General features: G+C 38.3%; 2 protein-coding genes across 2 annotated transcripts in view; both read right to left on the reverse strand.

Annotated features, from left to right (window-relative positions):
• dnah1 (dynein axonemal heavy chain 1) overlaps window positions 1-9,243 on the reverse strand; it is a 37,657-nt gene extending 28,414 nt beyond the window's left edge. The window contains exons 1-17 of the mRNA XM_023353417.1: window positions 9,151-9,243; window positions 7,255-7,510; window positions 6,977-7,134; window positions 6,670-6,881; window positions 5,500-5,777; window positions 5,201-5,351; window positions 4,893-5,083; window positions 3,808-4,030; window positions 3,550-3,669; window positions 3,372-3,454; window positions 2,492-2,633; window positions 1,669-1,824; window positions 1,342-1,540; window positions 957-1,210; window positions 539-751; window positions 285-446; window positions 56-177 (exon numbers count right to left, since the gene is read on the reverse strand). Of these exons, the coding sequence (XP_023209185.1) occupies window positions 56-177; window positions 285-446; window positions 539-751; window positions 957-1,210; window positions 1,342-1,540; window positions 1,669-1,824; window positions 2,492-2,633; window positions 3,372-3,454; window positions 3,550-3,669; window positions 3,808-4,030; window positions 4,893-5,083; window positions 5,201-5,351; window positions 5,500-5,777; window positions 6,670-6,881; window positions 6,977-7,134; window positions 7,255-7,349 (2,759 nt within the window). The 5' untranslated portion in view covers window positions 7,350-7,510; window positions 9,151-9,243. The remainder of the gene's footprint in view (window positions 1-55; window positions 178-284; window positions 447-538; window positions 752-956; window positions 1,211-1,341; window positions 1,541-1,668; window positions 1,825-2,491; window positions 2,634-3,371; window positions 3,455-3,549; window positions 3,670-3,807; window positions 4,031-4,892; window positions 5,084-5,200; window positions 5,352-5,499; window positions 5,778-6,669; window positions 6,882-6,976; window positions 7,135-7,254; window positions 7,511-9,150) is intronic.
• A 94-nt stretch (window positions 9,244-9,337) lies between these two features.
• LOC111612343 (dynein heavy chain 1, axonemal-like) lies at window positions 9,338-11,711 on the reverse strand. Its single transcript, XM_023353416.1, has 5 exons — window positions 11,330-11,711; window positions 10,026-10,173; window positions 9,778-9,928; window positions 9,524-9,601; window positions 9,338-9,411 (listed from the first exon to the last, which is right to left on the reverse strand). Exons 1-5 carry the CDS (start codon window positions 11,451-11,453, stop codon window positions 9,379-9,381), a joined length of 534 nt encoding a protein of 177 aa, XP_023209184.1. The 5' UTR covers window positions 11,454-11,711; the 3' UTR covers window positions 9,338-9,378.
• Window positions 11,712-18,222: the final 6,511 nt, after the last annotated feature.

Below are 18,222 nucleotides of genomic sequence, written 5' to 3' on the forward strand. Positions count from 1 at the left end.
TGACTTATTATGACCAGAAAGAGTTGGGTGCCTCTCCATTTTGATGATTTCTTACCTTGGAAAAGAATTTCGTTTTTCCTCCAAGTATTTTTTGAGTCCTTTCTGAGCACTTTGCAAAAACATGTTGTAGCGCTTCAGTTTACTTAGGAGCTGAACATTTTGGCACATTTCAATCACCTAAAAATAAACACATACATGTTGTCCATTATTAACACTGGTGCTAAGTTGGTGTATTACACGTTTTAGCTGTGCATTCAAAAAAGGCAAAACATAAAAGTTCAAACATTTTGCTCTCTGTCGACATTGCTCATGACGCTTCTCCAGCGCTGCTCTATGTGCTTGTACGTATTTCCTTGCTTGAGCTTATGCTTGACCTCATCGCAGCTAAAGATGGGTTCCAATGTCAACCAAGCACACTGGCATTCCAGCCACTCTTCCAGCACATCCTGGATTCAAATATGAAAAGGAAAAGGCAGCAATAAAAAAAGATGAGACAGAGGAAAAATATTATGAACCTAATATTTGGTTTTGTTTGTACTTGAGTTAGCCTGAGCTTTTTCTCCCAGGTGTTGAGGCGGCTCTCAAAGACTTTTTTGACCGGGGACAAGGACAGGTTCTGAGTTTTGGCAATATGGTCATCCAGCCTCTGGAATATTTCATCTGGGACCTTTAGGATGGATTGTTCAGCCTCCTTGTCGAAAAGCGAATCAAATTCAACTGTCGCCCACTCCTCTTCCATCATTTCCAGAGCCTAGAGGAAAAGGCGGAGAAAGAGGGGCAACTTCAGTAAAGATATCCCTAGACAGACTAGGAGTTAATATGTAGCTTCTTTGGTAATGTGCACAACAATGAAAAATAATTTAAGTTTTAGCAATGGGTCCAATAAAAATGAGCAATCTGACAACAATTTATAGACATTACCTAACAAAGACCTTATGGATCACTATATGCATCACCTGTTCAATGCTGTATTCTTGTCCGGCAGTCTGGGCCACACTAACTATTTCATCCAAGTGGTCCTGAATGCCAAGCTCAATGTAGCGAGCAAGACTCATGTTTGCTTTTGGTCGAACTGTTATGTTAATGTTTTCTGAAATCATCTCCCAGTGGTAGCTCTTCATTCCCGGGCTCCTTAGGCACTGAATCAGAAGGGAGAACGGCTGGAACTCCTTTATCCTGGTAAGCATTACACTTGTCATTGTTTGGACCTCTAATATTGTGTAGGAGAACAGACCATCCCAGAACACGAACAAACAAACAAAAAAATAAATAAATCAGACAAGTTAGTCACTTTTTTTTTGCTATTAGAAGATTTTCTAAGGTAACAAATCAGTTGCCAACCAATATTGCCCTCGAACTGTTTAATTAAACCACTCATGGTTTGTAGGGCTTCTGTGACAAGACGGTCAAGCGGCTCAGAGTCGATTGAAGTAAGCGGGTCATTGAACCAGCCATCTGTCCAACGTAGCCAGTCAGACGTGGTGGTCCAGAGCTTCTCAAAAGGCTTGAAGTCATTCATTAGCTTAATCAGATGATCAAACTGTAATAAAAATCCATAATTTGTAGTTTAAAAAAAAAAACAACTAACAACAAAAGCAGGTACTCCCTGCCATATTTTGAGTGATTCCTATCAATTGCACTCTCACTGAAGCTCTCTAATAAACCCACATTTGAAATTGGTAGACCAAGCAGATGCTCTCTGTTGTTGTAGGTTTCTGACAAACTCTGGCACTGCTTGAATTGTGCTTTTGCGCGCTTCGCTTTGTTGGCGATCTCATGGGCAAGGTCGAGGTCGTCATATCCCACAAACTCAGCAACGACACTCTGTTCACAAAGGTATATATAAAGTTAAGACCTGCTTTAAGACATGTACAGTGTGTTGCAAAATATTCAATGTGTAGCACGAGGGGCGGGTGGGTAGGGGTGGACGATATGGGCCTAAAAGTCCTGTCATGATATTTTGTGGTACTATCATGATAACGATAAAAGGTACAATGACAACTATTTATTGCATCTTTCTTAAGATAACTGTATGATTGTGTGTCACAGCAATTAAAGTCCTTAAAGCAATTACTGAGTCCAAAAATAAGGAGAGTTTTGGGGTGTTTTAAACATAACCAATTGTGACAACGATTAATTAAAATTTTTATCACAATAGTAAATTTATCACAATAAATGCTTTATATATTCTGAAAAGAAGAAGGGGAAAAAGTGTAAAACTGTAGATATGTAGATCTGGTGGAGAAACACCTCAAAATACTTGCAACTGTATCTACAGTGAAAAGTGGTTTAACAAAAGCATTGAAATTTGTGTTTTTGTAAGGCAACTCAATGTGGAAAAGTTAAAGGAGCACTAGTACTTTTCCAGGTCGTTGTAAAATGGGAAGAAGAGTGCGGAACATCTTTAGGAAGCAACCAGACAGTTATCCAGATAATACCTTTTCCGTATGGACTCAAAACATATCGTGATTGATAAAAAGAGATAGAAAACCTGCAGTGCGTCAATTTGCTCCTCCAGTTTGTTTTGGTCTGATAGTTGGATCTTGTTGAAGCGCTTCTCATCTTCCTCATGCTGGGCATGTACTCTCTCCACTTGACAGTTTATCTTTAGTGGCCACCCAACAGCTGTCCACCTGCACAAAAGAGCCACCGCAACAGGACCAATAACTCCTTAGATCCAGTTTGGGATCTAAGTTACACCTTAGATCCCAAACTTAAAACAGCAAATCAAGTCAAAGCGTAGTCTTATGATGGCTTTGCATCTCCATAGGTGTTGCGACAACAACGGGGGCACAGAGCCTCTGTAAGAAGAAAGTCTATTTTTGTAAATGTTTCTAGGACTCACTTTTACTGTGCACTCATATCCTAAACCATAAAGAAAAAAATCTTTAAATGTAATTAAAGTGAAGAGTCTCCTCATAATCTTAAATTGACCATGTAAGATTACTCATAGATTTGAGCAGTTTTTCAAAACTCACCCACAAAACAAACCTCTCCCAATAGAGCAAATTTTGAATTGCGACAAAAAGAAAAGTCCTGGAATCAGCCACTAAATTTCAAAGAAAGCCATTTTACATTCAGTTTCATGTAATTTCAAAATGCAAAGTACTTTGAAGGACAGACGGACGGATGGGTTGATGGATGGATCGATGCATGGATCTTTGTTGGGTTAAATCATTCTACTTTGAGGACCACGTCACAGAAAATAAAGTGTTATGAAGCAGCTGTTTAGCCTTTATCAACTTCCATTTCTAAAACTAAGTCAGATCTGCAAAATACTAAAATTCATAACTTTTCCATACTTTTCAGGACTCTGAATAAATCCTGCAAAGTTAATGCATACAATTTCAGCATAATGAATACACACTTACTTTTTGCTAAAATCCTCGTTTGCAATGTGGAAGCTGAGGTCTTCCAGTACGTCGTAGTCCATCAAGATTTTGGAAAGTTGCTCCTGTTGTTAATAGGTTGTGAAGATAATTTGTGTAAATCGTAACTTATTATTGAACATAAACATGCTTAAACTCACTAAGGTGTGCAGTTTTGTACCTTGTAACTCTTAACCTGGTCAGGGATTTCTTTCATCCATTCCCTCTTTTCAGTCAGTTCCTCAATGCTGTTGGGTCTCTCCTGTAGCATTCTGCTTATGAGAATGCACTTTTCACTGGCCTAAATACACACACACACACACACACAGAAAATAATATATGCTTTTCAGTAGAGTGCTACTACTGAACTCTGGCACATTACAGCAGCATGTGAAAAGTAAAAAGAAGGGGATTTTTGGCCTCCAAACAAATGACTTACATCTTCAATTTCTTTTGAAAGCATCAGAGCAAGATTTTCCAGGAGTGCGTTGGCCAAAAACTTCCGCTTCTTAATGAGTGCTTGTCGCACAGCTTGCACACGGACAAAAAATGGACCAATAACAATGTAGGATGGCAGCGAGTACTCAAGCTTCTCCATTTTCTTAAGATGATATTCGACCTGTTTCTTCACCTCTTGAGGGGCCAGCTCTGCATTAAGGGTCCTGAGGCATTAATGAAATAAGAATTTATCATTCAGAGGACAGAATCACTTCATTTTGAACTAAAGCAGAAATAAGACTGAAATGAATTTTGTCAAATCCTAAAGTCAAACAGGCAAAAATGGTATCAAAGTTTGAAACAACTCTCCGACCTAATCCATAAAAACGGCAACAACAACAAAAGAAAAACAAGAAAAATAACAAACAATTCAAAATAAAATAACTTATTTTGGGCATCATCTCTGAAACATTTTCCATTTTCATTCCAGGCTTATGTGCATATGGAATGTGGAACCCACTCACTATAGCTCTTTGAGTTACCTTACTTATTCAGAATCCCCTTTTGCAATGATCTTTCATAGAATATGAAATATTCTATTTTGAAAGATAATTTAACCTGATCTAATGGTCAACATAATCCCTTTTTCCTGACTGGCTTAGTTTCCTTAATGTTGTGGAGCATCCATTTTCAGTAATCTAAATTGAAACTTTGAACTTGAAAACTATTATAAAGCTTTCTTTTGAAAAACTGAATCATTTCTTGTGATTGGTTTAAATATATCAGCATTCCAAAGCCCACGTTTGAAATTATATACGCTTTTAATCTGAAAGTCAACATATTCTTTGGGAAAGAGTTACTCTTACTTTGGTGGGTAGCAATGACATTTACTTTTAATGTCCACTTTTAAAGGGACATGCCTAGTGCATGCAGAGTAGCTGGTTGTCATGGTAATTTCCAGTTTTCTGCTTTTTCAACCAAGCTTGCAAAAGATGATGCCATGTTGCTAATGGATCTATAGCTGAGTGACAAAACAGGGATCTCAAAGTCTGCTATTTTGCCAGGCACCAATGGAAATCAACTTACTTGAAAGCGTCTATGTCCAAATTGTGTATGTCCAAGTATTTTTTATATCTGGCAGCGTAGGCTCTGAGAGGTATTGTTGCTTTCTTTAGAACATTCCGGACGTTTTCCTCCAGCTCTGACACTTCTTTATCATAGAAACACATTGGCTCGATTAACAAGCTGCCCCTGATGACCAGTTTCTTCATCACAAACTGGTGAGAGGAAGAACCAAGGTAAATCTTTGACGTCACGATGACCTATGTTTATGTCGATATCAGAGTGTTTGATTTTCAATGTAAATGCGCAAGAAATGTTTGCTTTCTGCTTACCCTATAGAGCTGCGGAATTTTGTGTGTGACCAAAATGGCAGATTTGAACAGTTTTGTGACGAAAGACTCGAAATCTTCAAGTGGAGTACTGTAATGAACCCCGGTATGGTCCAGAATCAGATCCACAAGGAACAGAGGATTCTTCCTTGACCTCAATAAAGATAGATGTAGAAAAATTACTCACAAAGTACTGAATAGCAATCAAAATATGTGCACCTTGCAGATACTTTGTTAGATTTTCATTAATACAATTATTTTATCAGGGAAATGATCATCTGAGTACCTGTAGTTGATCTTACCTGTAGGGGCTACTGATCAGGTCTTTTCCCCAGACCAGGTCCTGAGTAAACGCCTTGCCACATTGACAAGAGTCCAGAAGGAACTTGCTCAGGTTTTTCAGTGAATCTAACACAAGGGTGCGCAAGGAGTTCCTCATTCTGAAGACCACCTGTTTCATCAGTCTGTATATGATTTCGTCGGACTCAAACTCAGGGCGGCCCTTAGAGAGGCAACTGCTAGCGAAGCAGATGCTCTCGCTGAGTGAGATGACCCACTTCTCCTGGAGATACATGATTATCTAGAAAAGGTGAAAGCGTGTTGGTCCTTTCTTTTAATCCATTTGATGAAGAATGTGTGTGGCAAAAGACAGTTTCAAGCATCAGGGTTTGACAGCTACAGAGTAGGGCTGCCCCTAGCTATTTTTTTTATTTTATTTTATTTTATAAATTCTTCAATCATTCAACAATCCATTCAACAAAAAGCTCATTTGTTAAATTTTATTTACAAAATGTTCACTTTTTTTTTTTTCCACAGAACATTTCTGTATTTTTATTACAATCACTTTTTGGAGACATTTTTATTATTACTAACTAGGGCTGTCAATGTTAATACGTTTATGCATGCCATTCATCTATATAGTTTAATATTACATAATGCAGACTAATCACATGATCTATTTTTGACTTAAAAGCCTCTCTGCCACGCAGCGCTACAAAACAGAGCGTTAAATGGTCTTGTACTGCGGTCAACAATTCCGACTTGAAAACGCAAGTGAAAAGATGAGTGAGGAGAGTCTAACTGGTGTGCTCCATGTCAAATTTCGCTTTAACAAGCACGGCGATGGACGTTTGGATACAACCAAGGTAGAATGTAGCCCACTTACTGCAATGGATGAATTACCCTTCCACTGAAATATAACCAGTATAACCAGTTTGTAGTTAACGTTTCTAAATTACGTTTAAAATAAAAAACTTCTTTTGAACCTTCCTGAATGTGAAAATCTAGAAAACTGAGATGTTTGGTTTTGGGCAATGAAACATTTTTTTTTAAAAACGTGCATGTTTATATTTCAAGCTTACAAAGTTAAGCAGAGTGATTAATCAGCGCGTTAGATTTTTAATCCATTGACAGCACTTTTAATAACAGAAGACTGAGATGGAAAAGCATTTCTGTACTGCGAGCTTACTTACCCCATTTTGAACTTGAGACTGGATGCGTTCAAATTCATCCACTCGCTGTAGTTTGATGATCATCACGTCGAACAGCCTCATGTCTGTCACTTTGTGGCACGTGTCCAAAATGTCATGTATCACAGCGATCACCTCAGGTAGGTTTAGCAGAGAGCTCTGGGCGAATTCACTTCGCTTTACCTGGTAGTGAAGGGGAGGAACTGGAATGCATACTGTACGAGTAAAAGAAGCCAGGGTTTAGTTTCTGAGAGTGTCCCTTCATGTTCATAAAAAAAAAGTACATGTTGATTAAAAAAAAGGATCTTACTGTTTTCTGGTATACACTTAGGATCTTTTTGTGGCAATATTATGTCTGAAAACTCCTCTGAGTAGGTCATCACAGTATTGTCAAACACCATGCGGTTCATAACACGGTCATATTCCAGCTTGGCCTGGTTCTCCAAGTTTTTTATACAACTCTCAAATCTGCACATGAAAACAGAGACTTCTTTTACCCTTTTCTGGGTTCTGCTTTTGATTGATCTGTCATAAAAGCATTGCAAACAGGCAACAACGAAGGGACTGACTAGGAATGACATTACTCACAATTTCCCCTTAAAGCCGCAAGCAGACTTTACAAGTTCCTTGATCCGTTGCAGACTGGCATGACTGAGGGACGGATTTGCCTCCCAGATGGGCATGCAGTCTACAGACGTGCTGTACAGGAGTTGAATTTCTCCGTCCTTTCTCAAACGAAGAGCAGACTCGATTCGGTCTGCAAAGATTCGAGGATCCTCGGCTTTGAACAACAGCCTGATCCTCGGGATCCAGTGCTTGGTGCCTCCATACAAAATGGTCAAGTCTGTGGCAAAGTGGTTAGTTTATCAAAAACTAAAAACCAAAAAAAAAAAAAAACATACAGCTGTAGTCAGATGTTTTCATATACTGTATATAAAGCCCTGTATTCATCACTCTGACATTAAATAAAACTAAATATTTCCTATTTTAGGTCAGATGGGATTGCTAAAATTATTGCTGTTTACTCACTGACAGAATTAAAAGCGAGAGAATTGTTAAGATTTTTTTTTCTGTCAAATTCTAAAGATTAGATTCATTTCATTACTAATTTGTGCAATTGTCAGTTTTTAACTATGTGACTTGTGGGATATGTTTTCACAACAGTTTGGTAGGATTTTGCCCATTTATCCAGTCAGAACTGGTTTTGGCTGAGTCAAGTTTGTTATCTGACTTCCTAGCACACAATTTTTTACCTATGCTTACGTTTTCCTTTTCTTTTTTTTTTGTAATAAAATTAGGGTTTTCTGATGGCCACTCCAATACATTGCCTTTGTTTCCCTTAAGTAACCTTGTTTTGGGGAATCCTTAACAGTAGTTGTCCATGAAGACATTTTTTTTATTTTCCTTATGATGCCATTTATATAACCAGTCCCTTCTGCTGCAAATCAACATACTGTTACTCCCGTACCTCGCAGTGGGAATGATGTTCTCAGGATTGCAGGCCTCCTCCTTTTTCTTCCAAATGAACAATGGTCATTATGGCCACACAATTTAATTTCAGTTTCATGACAAAAAAACAGAAAAATGTCCCCAAAAATTAAGTTCTTTGTTCCTGAGTGCTGTTGCAAACAATCTGCCTTTAATGTTACTTTTGGCTTCATTAGCTCTAAGTATTTCTTCTGCTCTTGTTAATGCAAGACCCGTTACCCTGGATAGGGACTTTCTCTTATTAGCACCAGCAGCATATGCACAAGGTCCTTTGCTTTTGCTCAAATTTATATACGCATATTTTGCACCAAGACATGAAATGTTTAAATCAAGTTTATTTGACATTTGTAAGATAAAAACACAAAAATTAAAGAGTAGACTTGAGTTAGAGGACCTCAGTGATCTGAATTGTTCTTCAGGTGATAGAAGGCTGAATTTATTATTGTCTTTATGTGTCGCTGAAGGTTAAAGTCTAGCTTCATCGCTACAACCAGATTTCGGGCCTTATTAGGAAGATCCTAGCTGAAATAAAGGAAGCTGTAGCTGAAATAAAGGAAGCTGTACAAGAACTCTTGATTGTTCTTCTTTACGTCCAAAGATAACTTCAGTTTTGTTTCTGTCTGTCTGAAAAACGTTATGGCACATCTACGCTTTGATTTGATCTACACAACAACTCCACGCATGGATGCAGAACCGTGTGTCATCTGCGTAGTTATATTAACTAATCTTATTATAATCTCAGCTAGCAGGAGAATGTGTATATTAAAAAAGGAGGGCTGCAGAACCTTGGGGTATCCCATATGTGACTTCTGTCCGCTCTGATGAAAAGCTACCTACTCACACAAAGAGTCCCTGTTGTTTAGGTAAGACTCTTCTGACTCTGATTAGCCAGACAGTGTGAACAAAAGATTGTGTTTATGCAAATATCTCCTGTCAAAAATATATCAAGTACTGTCACTACGCTACACAAGAAAACAAACAAATCAAATGACTTACTTTTCTTGTGTCTTTTTTTAACAGGTTCAACTTCCTCATCTTCCTGAGGGCTGTCTTCGAGCAAGTTCTCCTCCTCTTTCTCCTCCTCCTCATGTTCCTCCTCGTGTTCCTCCTCGTGTTCCTCCTCATGTTCCTCCTCATGTTCCTTCTCCTCCTCTTCCTTTTCCTCCTTAAGAACCTCCTCCACTAAGTACTGACATTTTTCCGCAGAATAGTCAAGAACCCCAACTAAATGCCATTTGTACTCAGGGTATGAACTTTCTGAATCACGTTGGAAAAAAGACAAAGACACAAATTGTGACTAAAACTATATAAAAAATCTATTAATTTATATTGTAGAGAAATAATTTTACACCAAAGACAATGTAATCACCAGTAAGCAGCAAGGCCAATGCAGGAATAGGCTTTCGATTACACCATCCTTTGATTCTGCCCAGAGAGAGCCAGCTTTCTGGTGTCCGGCATTCGAAATCATCATTGTCAAATATCTCATAAAATGCAAAAAAAAATACAAAACCCAGATCAAATAAAAAGAACAAGGGGGATGTGGGCATTTTGAAAAACGCAATACATATACAGTATGTGAGATGGTTGCCATAGAAGTAGCAGCAGCAACATTATATTTACCTCAAGTGGCAGAAAGGGTGATACCAGCTTGTATGACTTAGGAACAGAATCATCCTGCTTGTCTGGCTTTACTGGCATCAAGTTGTTAGACCTTATGCCTTTTGCTGCCAGGAGTTGAAGTAAGTCTAAAATCAAGTATCCTCTACGGAGTCTGTTAACAGAAATAAAAAAAAGACTTTAAATTGATTTATTATTTGATAAAAAAGAAGAACATTCTTTATAATATTTACCACAAAAACAGCTCATACCTTTCTTCCACTAACTGTCGAGGAGCTTGTCCTGGGATGGTTATGTAGGGAATCTGAACTTTGGGTGTGTCGCCACCGACGGCAAAATAAGGATCTTCTTGAAGACTGTTGTCAATGCACAGGTCCCATGGAGACGTGAAAACTCCAACTATGATAAATAGCGTGGAGAGGAGTTTCTTTTACTGTGACACAATTACGTTATTTTAAGTAGAACTACTGTGTGCTTATTTGAAACGTACAATCCGTACAGCCGTTTGCAAAAATATTCCTACCTCTTGAAATTTGTTCTTTCAATTTTTATGTTAAACTAAAAAATTCAATGACTTTTTATTTTATTTTATAAATTGGTAGACGTTTCAGTCCAAAGCGAGCGTAGGAGATGCCCTCTGAAGAGCTGGGTCTTTATGAGTTTCTTGAAGACAGACAAGGATGCCCGTCTTTGCAGGACAACATCGCTGACTTAAATTTGATGAATCTAAGGGTAACAGTGGAGCTGGAGAAAAGTGGCGTGTACTTAATTTGTACTTTATGTGACTGCCGACCACAAAGTAGCATAACATTGTGAAGTGGGAAGAAAAAAAGAGAAAATGTGATTTTCACATTTTTGGCAAAGAAAAAAAACCCCTCACATAACTATTTATATAATAAAATTCAGCATAACCCATTGTATTCAAAAGTTATCTACTTATTAAATAGACTCCACTTGCATCCAAGGTTTGTTGGAGAACATTAGTGAGAAAAGACACAGGATGTTACTTACCTAGAACAGGAAAACACACAAAGTTATTGGCTGGGTTTTGAACCCAGGACCTTTTTTGCTGCTACTTAGAACTAAACTATAGTTCAGTCCTGCTTAACAGTAAATACTGGAATTGCATTTTGTCATATTTTCAATTAAATTCATAATTACTGATGCTCATGGAACAAACTATAGGAAAACATGTTCAAACAGTAAAATCCTGCTGTGTGTTTATAAGGTTTGCTCAAATAATCCGTTTATTAAGTATTACAAATCCCAATTCTTTATGTAATGGCTACATTCCCCCACACATAATATACAATTCCTAAAAGGCATACCAAACTTTCCCAATTTTCTTGTGTGAAAACTTTGGATAAGTATATCACTTCCCATCCACCTCACAATTATAGAATACTTTGTGTTGCATTGGAATCTCAATATAATAAAGTGATGTTTGCTGTTTGATGTGAGAAAACGTTCAGGTAACAGCAATATATCTGGAATGCTCGTATTTGCGTACACATAAATGCTGCAGTAATTCACTTAAAAGCTACAATATCCTCACCCTCTGATGTCTTCTGAATAGCAAAATCCAGTCCGGAGGTGAAGGTCGAGTCATGGGTCATTAGTTGTCTAACTCTGTGCCTTACAAAAGCAGGCTTTTCTCCCGGAGGTTTTGTGGGTAACATTGGTGGCTTCGGACCTTTCCTGTCTACATTTAAAGGACTGCTGCCACGTCATCAACGGCAGGATTCCAAAGCTAGTAAGCGCAAACTCAACGGCTGTTAAACGGTTGGCTTTTTCAATTCGTTGCTACGAAATTGTCTAAAAAAAAAAATAAAAAAAAAGAAAAGTTAAATGAAATGAAATAAATACAGTGCCCTACCGTAAACTGTAACGCCGACCCAACTTATTTTATATAAAAGTCAAAGCTAGCGTCGTGCTGAACGCCACAAATCTCGGCTCAGTTATCCACAGTAACAGTAAAGTTACTCGCTGTTGCCATGGAGATTCAGTGCGGCCGTATGCTTGGACCGTAGGAGGCGCTGTTGCGTATTTACAGCTCAACTTGTCCTGTGTAAAAGAGGAGCATGCTACGTCAAAAACGTAAGTTTGGTAGGAGATAGTAGTAAAAAAAAATGAAGAAAGAAACCAGAGCAAACCGAGATGTTTGTTGACCTTCACTGTTTCCGGTGACGCGCTGCTTCCTCCAAAGTATAAAAAGTATCATCTGAACACGGAATTCATGACTGTACATTGAATATAGAGGGTCACAGAATAATTTACTGGGCACTGTTATTTAGTGACCAGTAACTTAATTGAGCCAGACTGTTTCTGGGGATTTATTTTCCCTCTAATAAATAATTTAACCACTACAGCCACAAGACTCCATATTATTACAGGTGCATCAGAAAGAAGAACCTTTTGGAAGAAGATGGTGGAGTTTAAATCAGATTATGTTTTTATCAGAAAATAAACATTAACATGTAGGCCCGTTTGTTAAGGCATAATAAATGGATAAATTGAATGTAGTGTGAAGTGCTTTGGGGTTCTCTGGACTTTCACTATGTAATCACAGGCTTTTTTTTTTTTCAGCCAATCAATAATGAAGACATTCTTGGTGAAATGTTTAATGGAGGTCATCTGATCCTTTGTCTGTGTCCCAGCAGAGCTAAATTTCCGAGGAGATGACTTCACTTTAACAAGATATGAAAATAACACTTTCTCTGAGGATCTAAACAACCCACATCTAATAATGGGAATATTAAATCAGAGCAGCGTCGGTGCTCAGAACATGCTAACCGCAATAGGTTATTAACAATTGCCACATGCTAGAGCTATTAAATAAATCCATGTAAAACACTGGAGTTCCAACGAAAACCGCAAGAAAACCACAAGTCTCTGATGAGGTGGCGGTCCTTAAAACCTGGTTTTCTACCAGTTTTTGCCTGACAATGCCTGCATCAACTGTGGAGCCTGGAGGCCACCATGGAGATAAGACCTAAACATAAAGTTGTGGCTAGCAGCTCTGTTTAAGTCAAACTCGTTAAACCTCAAAAAAAAAAAAAAAAAGAAGAAGAAGAATTTAAAACAAAACCTTAATCCATCCTGTAATCCTCATTCTTTTCAATCTACAAGCCTGGCTGACTTTCTGCTGGCATTAAGGTCCAACAGAACATCGTTCTCAAAAGAATGTCAGTGTAGATCGTTTTCATGATCTCTGGAAGCACAAGGCATCATCACATCCCTGATTTTTTTTTTTTTGTGAAAATCACTAACTGCACATTAATGACATCAGCATGGGTTGCTCAGTTCACCAGATGTTCACCAACAGGATCAAATGCCAGCCAACCCCCTCTATGCTGTCACAACTTGTGGGCAAGAAGCAGCTGCACAGAATTCCTACTTAGACCCTCCACAGAAACGTATATTCTACAGTAACCACAGCTGTGCACTGGCGAAGCCACCTGGTACTCTGTGGTTGAGTCCAGACGCAGGAAAATAAAAGGGTTGTCTCAAAAGATCCTGTGATCTTAACAGTACAGGTTCCATTTATATGGGGTAAAAAATGTGCCCATGTATTTTTTTTTTTTTAATAATTAATTTCTCTTCCTTTTTTTCAGATAAAATAGTGGATTGAAAACATATTTATCTTTCCTTTCACTTTTTCACATTAACCAATTCAACAACTACAAACGTTGATTTATTTTATTAGAATTTGTGTTAATAGAGTAAGAGGGTAGTGCCTGTTTGTGAAGAGGAAGGAAAATAATGCATGGTTTCACAACGTTTTTTTTTTTGTTTGTTTGTTTTTTTATTAAAATCTGAAATGTGTGGCATGCTTTTGCACTAGCGCCATTACTGACGTCCCTCAAAGCAAATCTATTGCAACAACTTGTCTTCAGAATTCGCTTGATTAAAAAATTAAGCCCACATGTGCACAAGTCGAGCTCAGCAAAGCTACAGAACATCACCGAACAACAGGAAGACCAAGAAGCATCACTGACAGATCAAGGATAAAATAATGGTTTAGTTTAAAGGAAGTTTGGGTTATAAATCGACATCTTTAAAAAAAAAAAAAAAAACAGAATGAAAAAAAAAATGGAAAGAGTCTTGTGCAACTGCAAAACCTACAAGGTCAGATGACATGCTGTTGATGAACAGTGTCCTTCGCAGTTAGCCAGACGTTTGAACTGTCATTGTGGCTCGGGATGGCACACAGGTGGAGTTGGCGTGCCAGTAAAGAAGAGCTCTGATTGGCTGAGAGGGGCCTCAGAGCCCAGCAGCCCACTGGATCAGGCAGAAGGAGCCGTCTGGAACCCCCCCTCCAGTCTGCGTCCCTCGACCTCGAGCAGCTGTCTCTGATTTCTCCTCTCATTAACTCTACTTCATTGTGTGGCTTTTGGAGCGAAACCAAAGTCAGTACCCAGGGGCTGTAAAAAGGCTCCAAATAGTGAGGAAAAAGCCACATGAGATCAGAAAATGAATACTGTTTTGAATTATTAAGGCATCAGATTTGTGTCTGCTCGTCGAAGCGATGCTGAACCCCACTGGAGGAGGACGGGGGGTTAATTTATTATTTCTCGTTTACCACGTTGACAACGTTGGCTCTTTGCTTTGCATAGGAGGTCTGACGTGATTTGCAATGTGTCAGGCAGTCGGTTTTTCATCGAATACAGTGTGAGGCAGGAGGGAAAGAAAACAGTGAACGGAGTCTTTAACGCGTGTCTGTTCGTGTTGTCGGGAAAATACAATCTGCACTAGTTTGTTTGAGCGGGAGGGCGATGAAAAGAGTGATCAAGTGGCTGTGTCTTTATTTGAATGTCTGCCTGCTGATGTATGTTTATGTGAGGTTGCTGGTGACAGAATGAAATCTTGAGCTCATTAGAAAGTGACAAAGCATAAATGAAAGGGTCCAACAGAGAAAGGACCTGGAGGGGTGCAATGTTTCAAGTTAGCATGAGGGGAGATTAATATGTGGACAAATATTAAACACAGATCCCAACCACCATCTTCATCTCAACTGAAGCCTTGTTTGGCAAAGTAGAGTGAAATGGAAAGTATTCTTATATATATATATATATGTATATAAGATACTTTCACTGATATTGCCGAGAATTGCGCAAGCCAATTCAGGTTCTGTCATCCTCATTAGCATCACCATGTCTGTTGGCCAAACTGGTCGGAAATGTATTAATCCTTAGAGTATATTTTAATGTATTCATTCTGTAGCTTTTCAGCACCGCCATCGTTACACCAATCCTTTTCCCCCCTCACAGCTGTTGAATCGCTCTGGCTTCGTCTCGTGATGCTCCTTTTCTGTGTGGCATGTCTGCATGGCAGTTGTCACAAGGAAGGGGACTGAATCAAACTTATGATTTCCACTGTTTCAATCATTCTTAGGTCAGACTGTGACGGTTAAATGGACTAGAATCAGGAGTAGCAGCTTATTGATCCGACTGTTTCACTAGCATGTTATGCTAGTGAAAGAACATCCTGGTAGCCTATGTAGGCGAGTAATTGATTTCTAGCAGCTAAAACGTCTCAGTAAAGATACATCTCAACGTTATTAAAAATGGTGGGGGTGGGGGAATACATTTTTCAACTTGTTCCCACACTAGGACACATGTTGTTTACCCTAGTTTTTACGGTGACTTTTTAAACAAACACTTTATTGCTTGTGGTTGTTTTTGTACTGCAGTATGATACAAAATTATCCCTAACTACAGCCTCGTCCGCTTAAGATTTAACATGTTTTGCATTTGAACGCCTAAATGAGCTCTACATAATTTACTTGCACAGACGTTTATCGCACTTGCTGCTCTTAAAAATGTTTAACAGCCCCCCACATTAAACCCTGACCTTAAACTTCGGCTTTAAGTCAAACGAAACCTGCCATTTGAAAGCCTTTTCAGAAATCAGAAAACACACCAAAGCGGAGCGAAATTCCTTTTAGAGCTCGCCAGACCCACATCCGTGATTTGATTCTATGTTTTTACCATTACCTCCATCGTTCTTAGACACACAAAGCCACACAGGTCAGACGTAAAAACACGGAAAGCTCATTTCCGTGTTTTCGGGCCGAGCCAAAAGCGGACTCTAAATCATTTCGAGCCAGCCCAAAAATGTGTCTGTCTGGTGATAAAAATAATGAGCAGCATGCTCACATGTTTTAAACAGGAATAACCTGACCTTTCACAAACATGTAGATTTTTATTCGCACATGTGTGAGACAAAAGCAGAACATGCGAGATGTGAGAAGACAAAGTGGTATTTATTGTTTGGAGCATTTCCAAAAAAATAAGAAGAGAGACAGATGAAAGAAAAACACTCCTTAGATGCCTTAAAATAAATAATCTCACTCTGTGAACGATCTCATACTGCGTCACATTGCAACCACCAACCTAGATTGAATGTTACATGATTGGCCAACACTGAGGAAAGCTTAGCTGAGAATTGGAAAAGTGAAGGATTTGTGCTTTTCAGCAGTTTTTTTTAGTGGGAGTAGGACCTTTTTGAGTAGCCGATGCAGATGGGCACGCTTTTTTTTTTTTTGTTTAGTTTTGTTTTTTTAGGGACAAATTTAAATGTTTTTGAACTGTGAAATGTCAGGGGCACCACAAAGCATTTGCCCATACCAGCGTTTAATTTAACCCTCTATGGCATGGCGTTGCCCTCAGGCAACAAACCACATAGCTGTACCTCACATTGCTCCTTTATTTTATTTTTTGGGGGGCATGATTTTTGACATATTTTTGTCCAAAAAATAGTTCTTTTATGAATATAGTTTTTGTTTGATTTGTATTTCATTTCTCATAATCAGTGTAGACAATCTTGGTGTTCTAGACCAATGTTACCCTGAGGCAACAAACCCAAATCTGGTTCCAGGAGGTGTCAGAGTCCGATTTTATGATTGACATGTAATTAGGGACCACCAAGCTCCCAAAGAATGCAGGAAAATATTTCTTCCCCACAAAAATAAAAAGTCATGCCATAGAGGGTTAATAGTAGATGACCCCAAAAATATTCAGTGATTCTGTTTTTTCAAAAGCACATCAGGGCTCAGCCATTGAGGAAACTTGAAAAGAACAAGTTATCTGTATTCTGCTTTTGTCAGAATTTTCTAGGGAAATTAAAAAAAAAAAAAAAAAGAAACAATTAACCAGACAATTTCAGGGAATGGTTTGTTTTTCTTTGAACTGGCCAAACGTCTGGGGTAATAACTATGTTTCGCATCTTTATTGACGTTCAACTGTAATGCCACAAAACAATACGAGGACGCTTAAAGCCACAGCATTAATGTTTTGCTTCTTTTTTTCTTCTTTTAGAAAAGTTTGGGTGGCCAATATGTATTTTTGACTTAATGATGTCTAGACTCATTAAATTTGTAACAAAGCTCATCCATGTGTTGGAATGGATAAGCCTGACTAAGATGGAGTTGTTTTCATGAGTGGGCAAAATATTTAGCTCCAAAAAACATGCAGCAGCATTTGTAGCAAAATGTGTAGAAAGCACCAACTCGATATTTGTCAAATATTTTAAAAACCACAAATCATTTTCCTATGGAAAGGGATTAGGGCCGCTAAAAAAAAAGGAATTCTGACTTAAAAGTCAAAATGCCACTAAACTGACAGCTTCTTCTTAAACATTGTATTTTAAATTCATTAAGTCAGAATTATTTTTGATTTTCTTCAGTGGCTCTTTCCTCTTCCACATTTTCCTTCTACTTTCCAATTGTAACTTTTTTTTTTTTGGTCTACTACAAAATTTAAATGAATACATTCATGTTTATGGTTGTATAGTAAAGTGAATAAAATATATATTAGAAGCATCAACACTTTTTCAAGGGAGTGATGCTGTTTACAAGAAGAAAGTCAACTCAAGTAGAAAAAAACTTTGATTGATGGCAAAAAGCCAATCAATCAGCTTCTTCTAAAACATTGGATCGATAAGAACAAACCAATTGTCCTCATTTGTTCTGTCAGCCTTTAGTAATTTTTTTTAATTCTTTTTTTTTCAGGAGACAGGCAGATGGTCAGGTCGGAAAGCAATTTGTATGTCTCTGAGAATGTTTATCAAAAAACCATCCCTATTCCACGTGTCCGTTCCAATTTTCTGAGCTCCTTTCTCTCCCAGTTTAAACCATGAATCTGATCTGACAGAGTTCTTCCAGCTCGGTCTGTGTGAGAGAAAGATAGAAACATCAAACTAGACAAAGGACTATATGTTTCCTGCGGCTGAAATTAATTAGCAAAGAAGGACTGTCAAGACTTTGTGATGTGACTTTTTGAAGACTGTTTATGACCCATTGTTACAATAAGGAACAACAAAGAGAGGAGCATATGGGGGGGTGAAAAGAAAAATCCCTTTCTTGTCTGGCTCATTTGCATGAAACAGAAAGCTGCCAGATTCCTCTGGTGCCGCAACGCAACAAATCAAGCTACTTGTGACGAACAA

This window comes from Xiphophorus maculatus, chromosome 20 (assembly GCF_002775205.1).
Source record: "Xiphophorus maculatus strain JP 163 A chromosome 20, X_maculatus-5.0-male, whole genome shotgun sequence".
In the NCBI taxonomy this organism is placed as follows: Eukaryota; Metazoa; Chordata; class Actinopteri; order Cyprinodontiformes; family Poeciliidae; genus Xiphophorus; species Xiphophorus maculatus.

Excerpts from the sequence above, each read along its gene's own strand:
- LOC111612343 (XM_023353416.1), bottom strand. The coding sequence starts at position 11,453 with ATGTTACCCACAAAACCTCCGGGAGAAAAGCCTGCTTTTGTAAGGCAC. Across the intron at positions 10,174-11,329 it reads TATTCAGAAGACATCAGAGG|TTGGAGTTTTCACGTCTCCA; the intron begins GTGAGGATATTG and ends TATTTATCATAG. Across the intron at positions 9,412-9,523 it reads ATTGGCCTTGCTGCTTACTG|AAAGTTCATACCCTGAGTAC; the intron begins GTGATTACATTG and ends AACGTGATTCAG.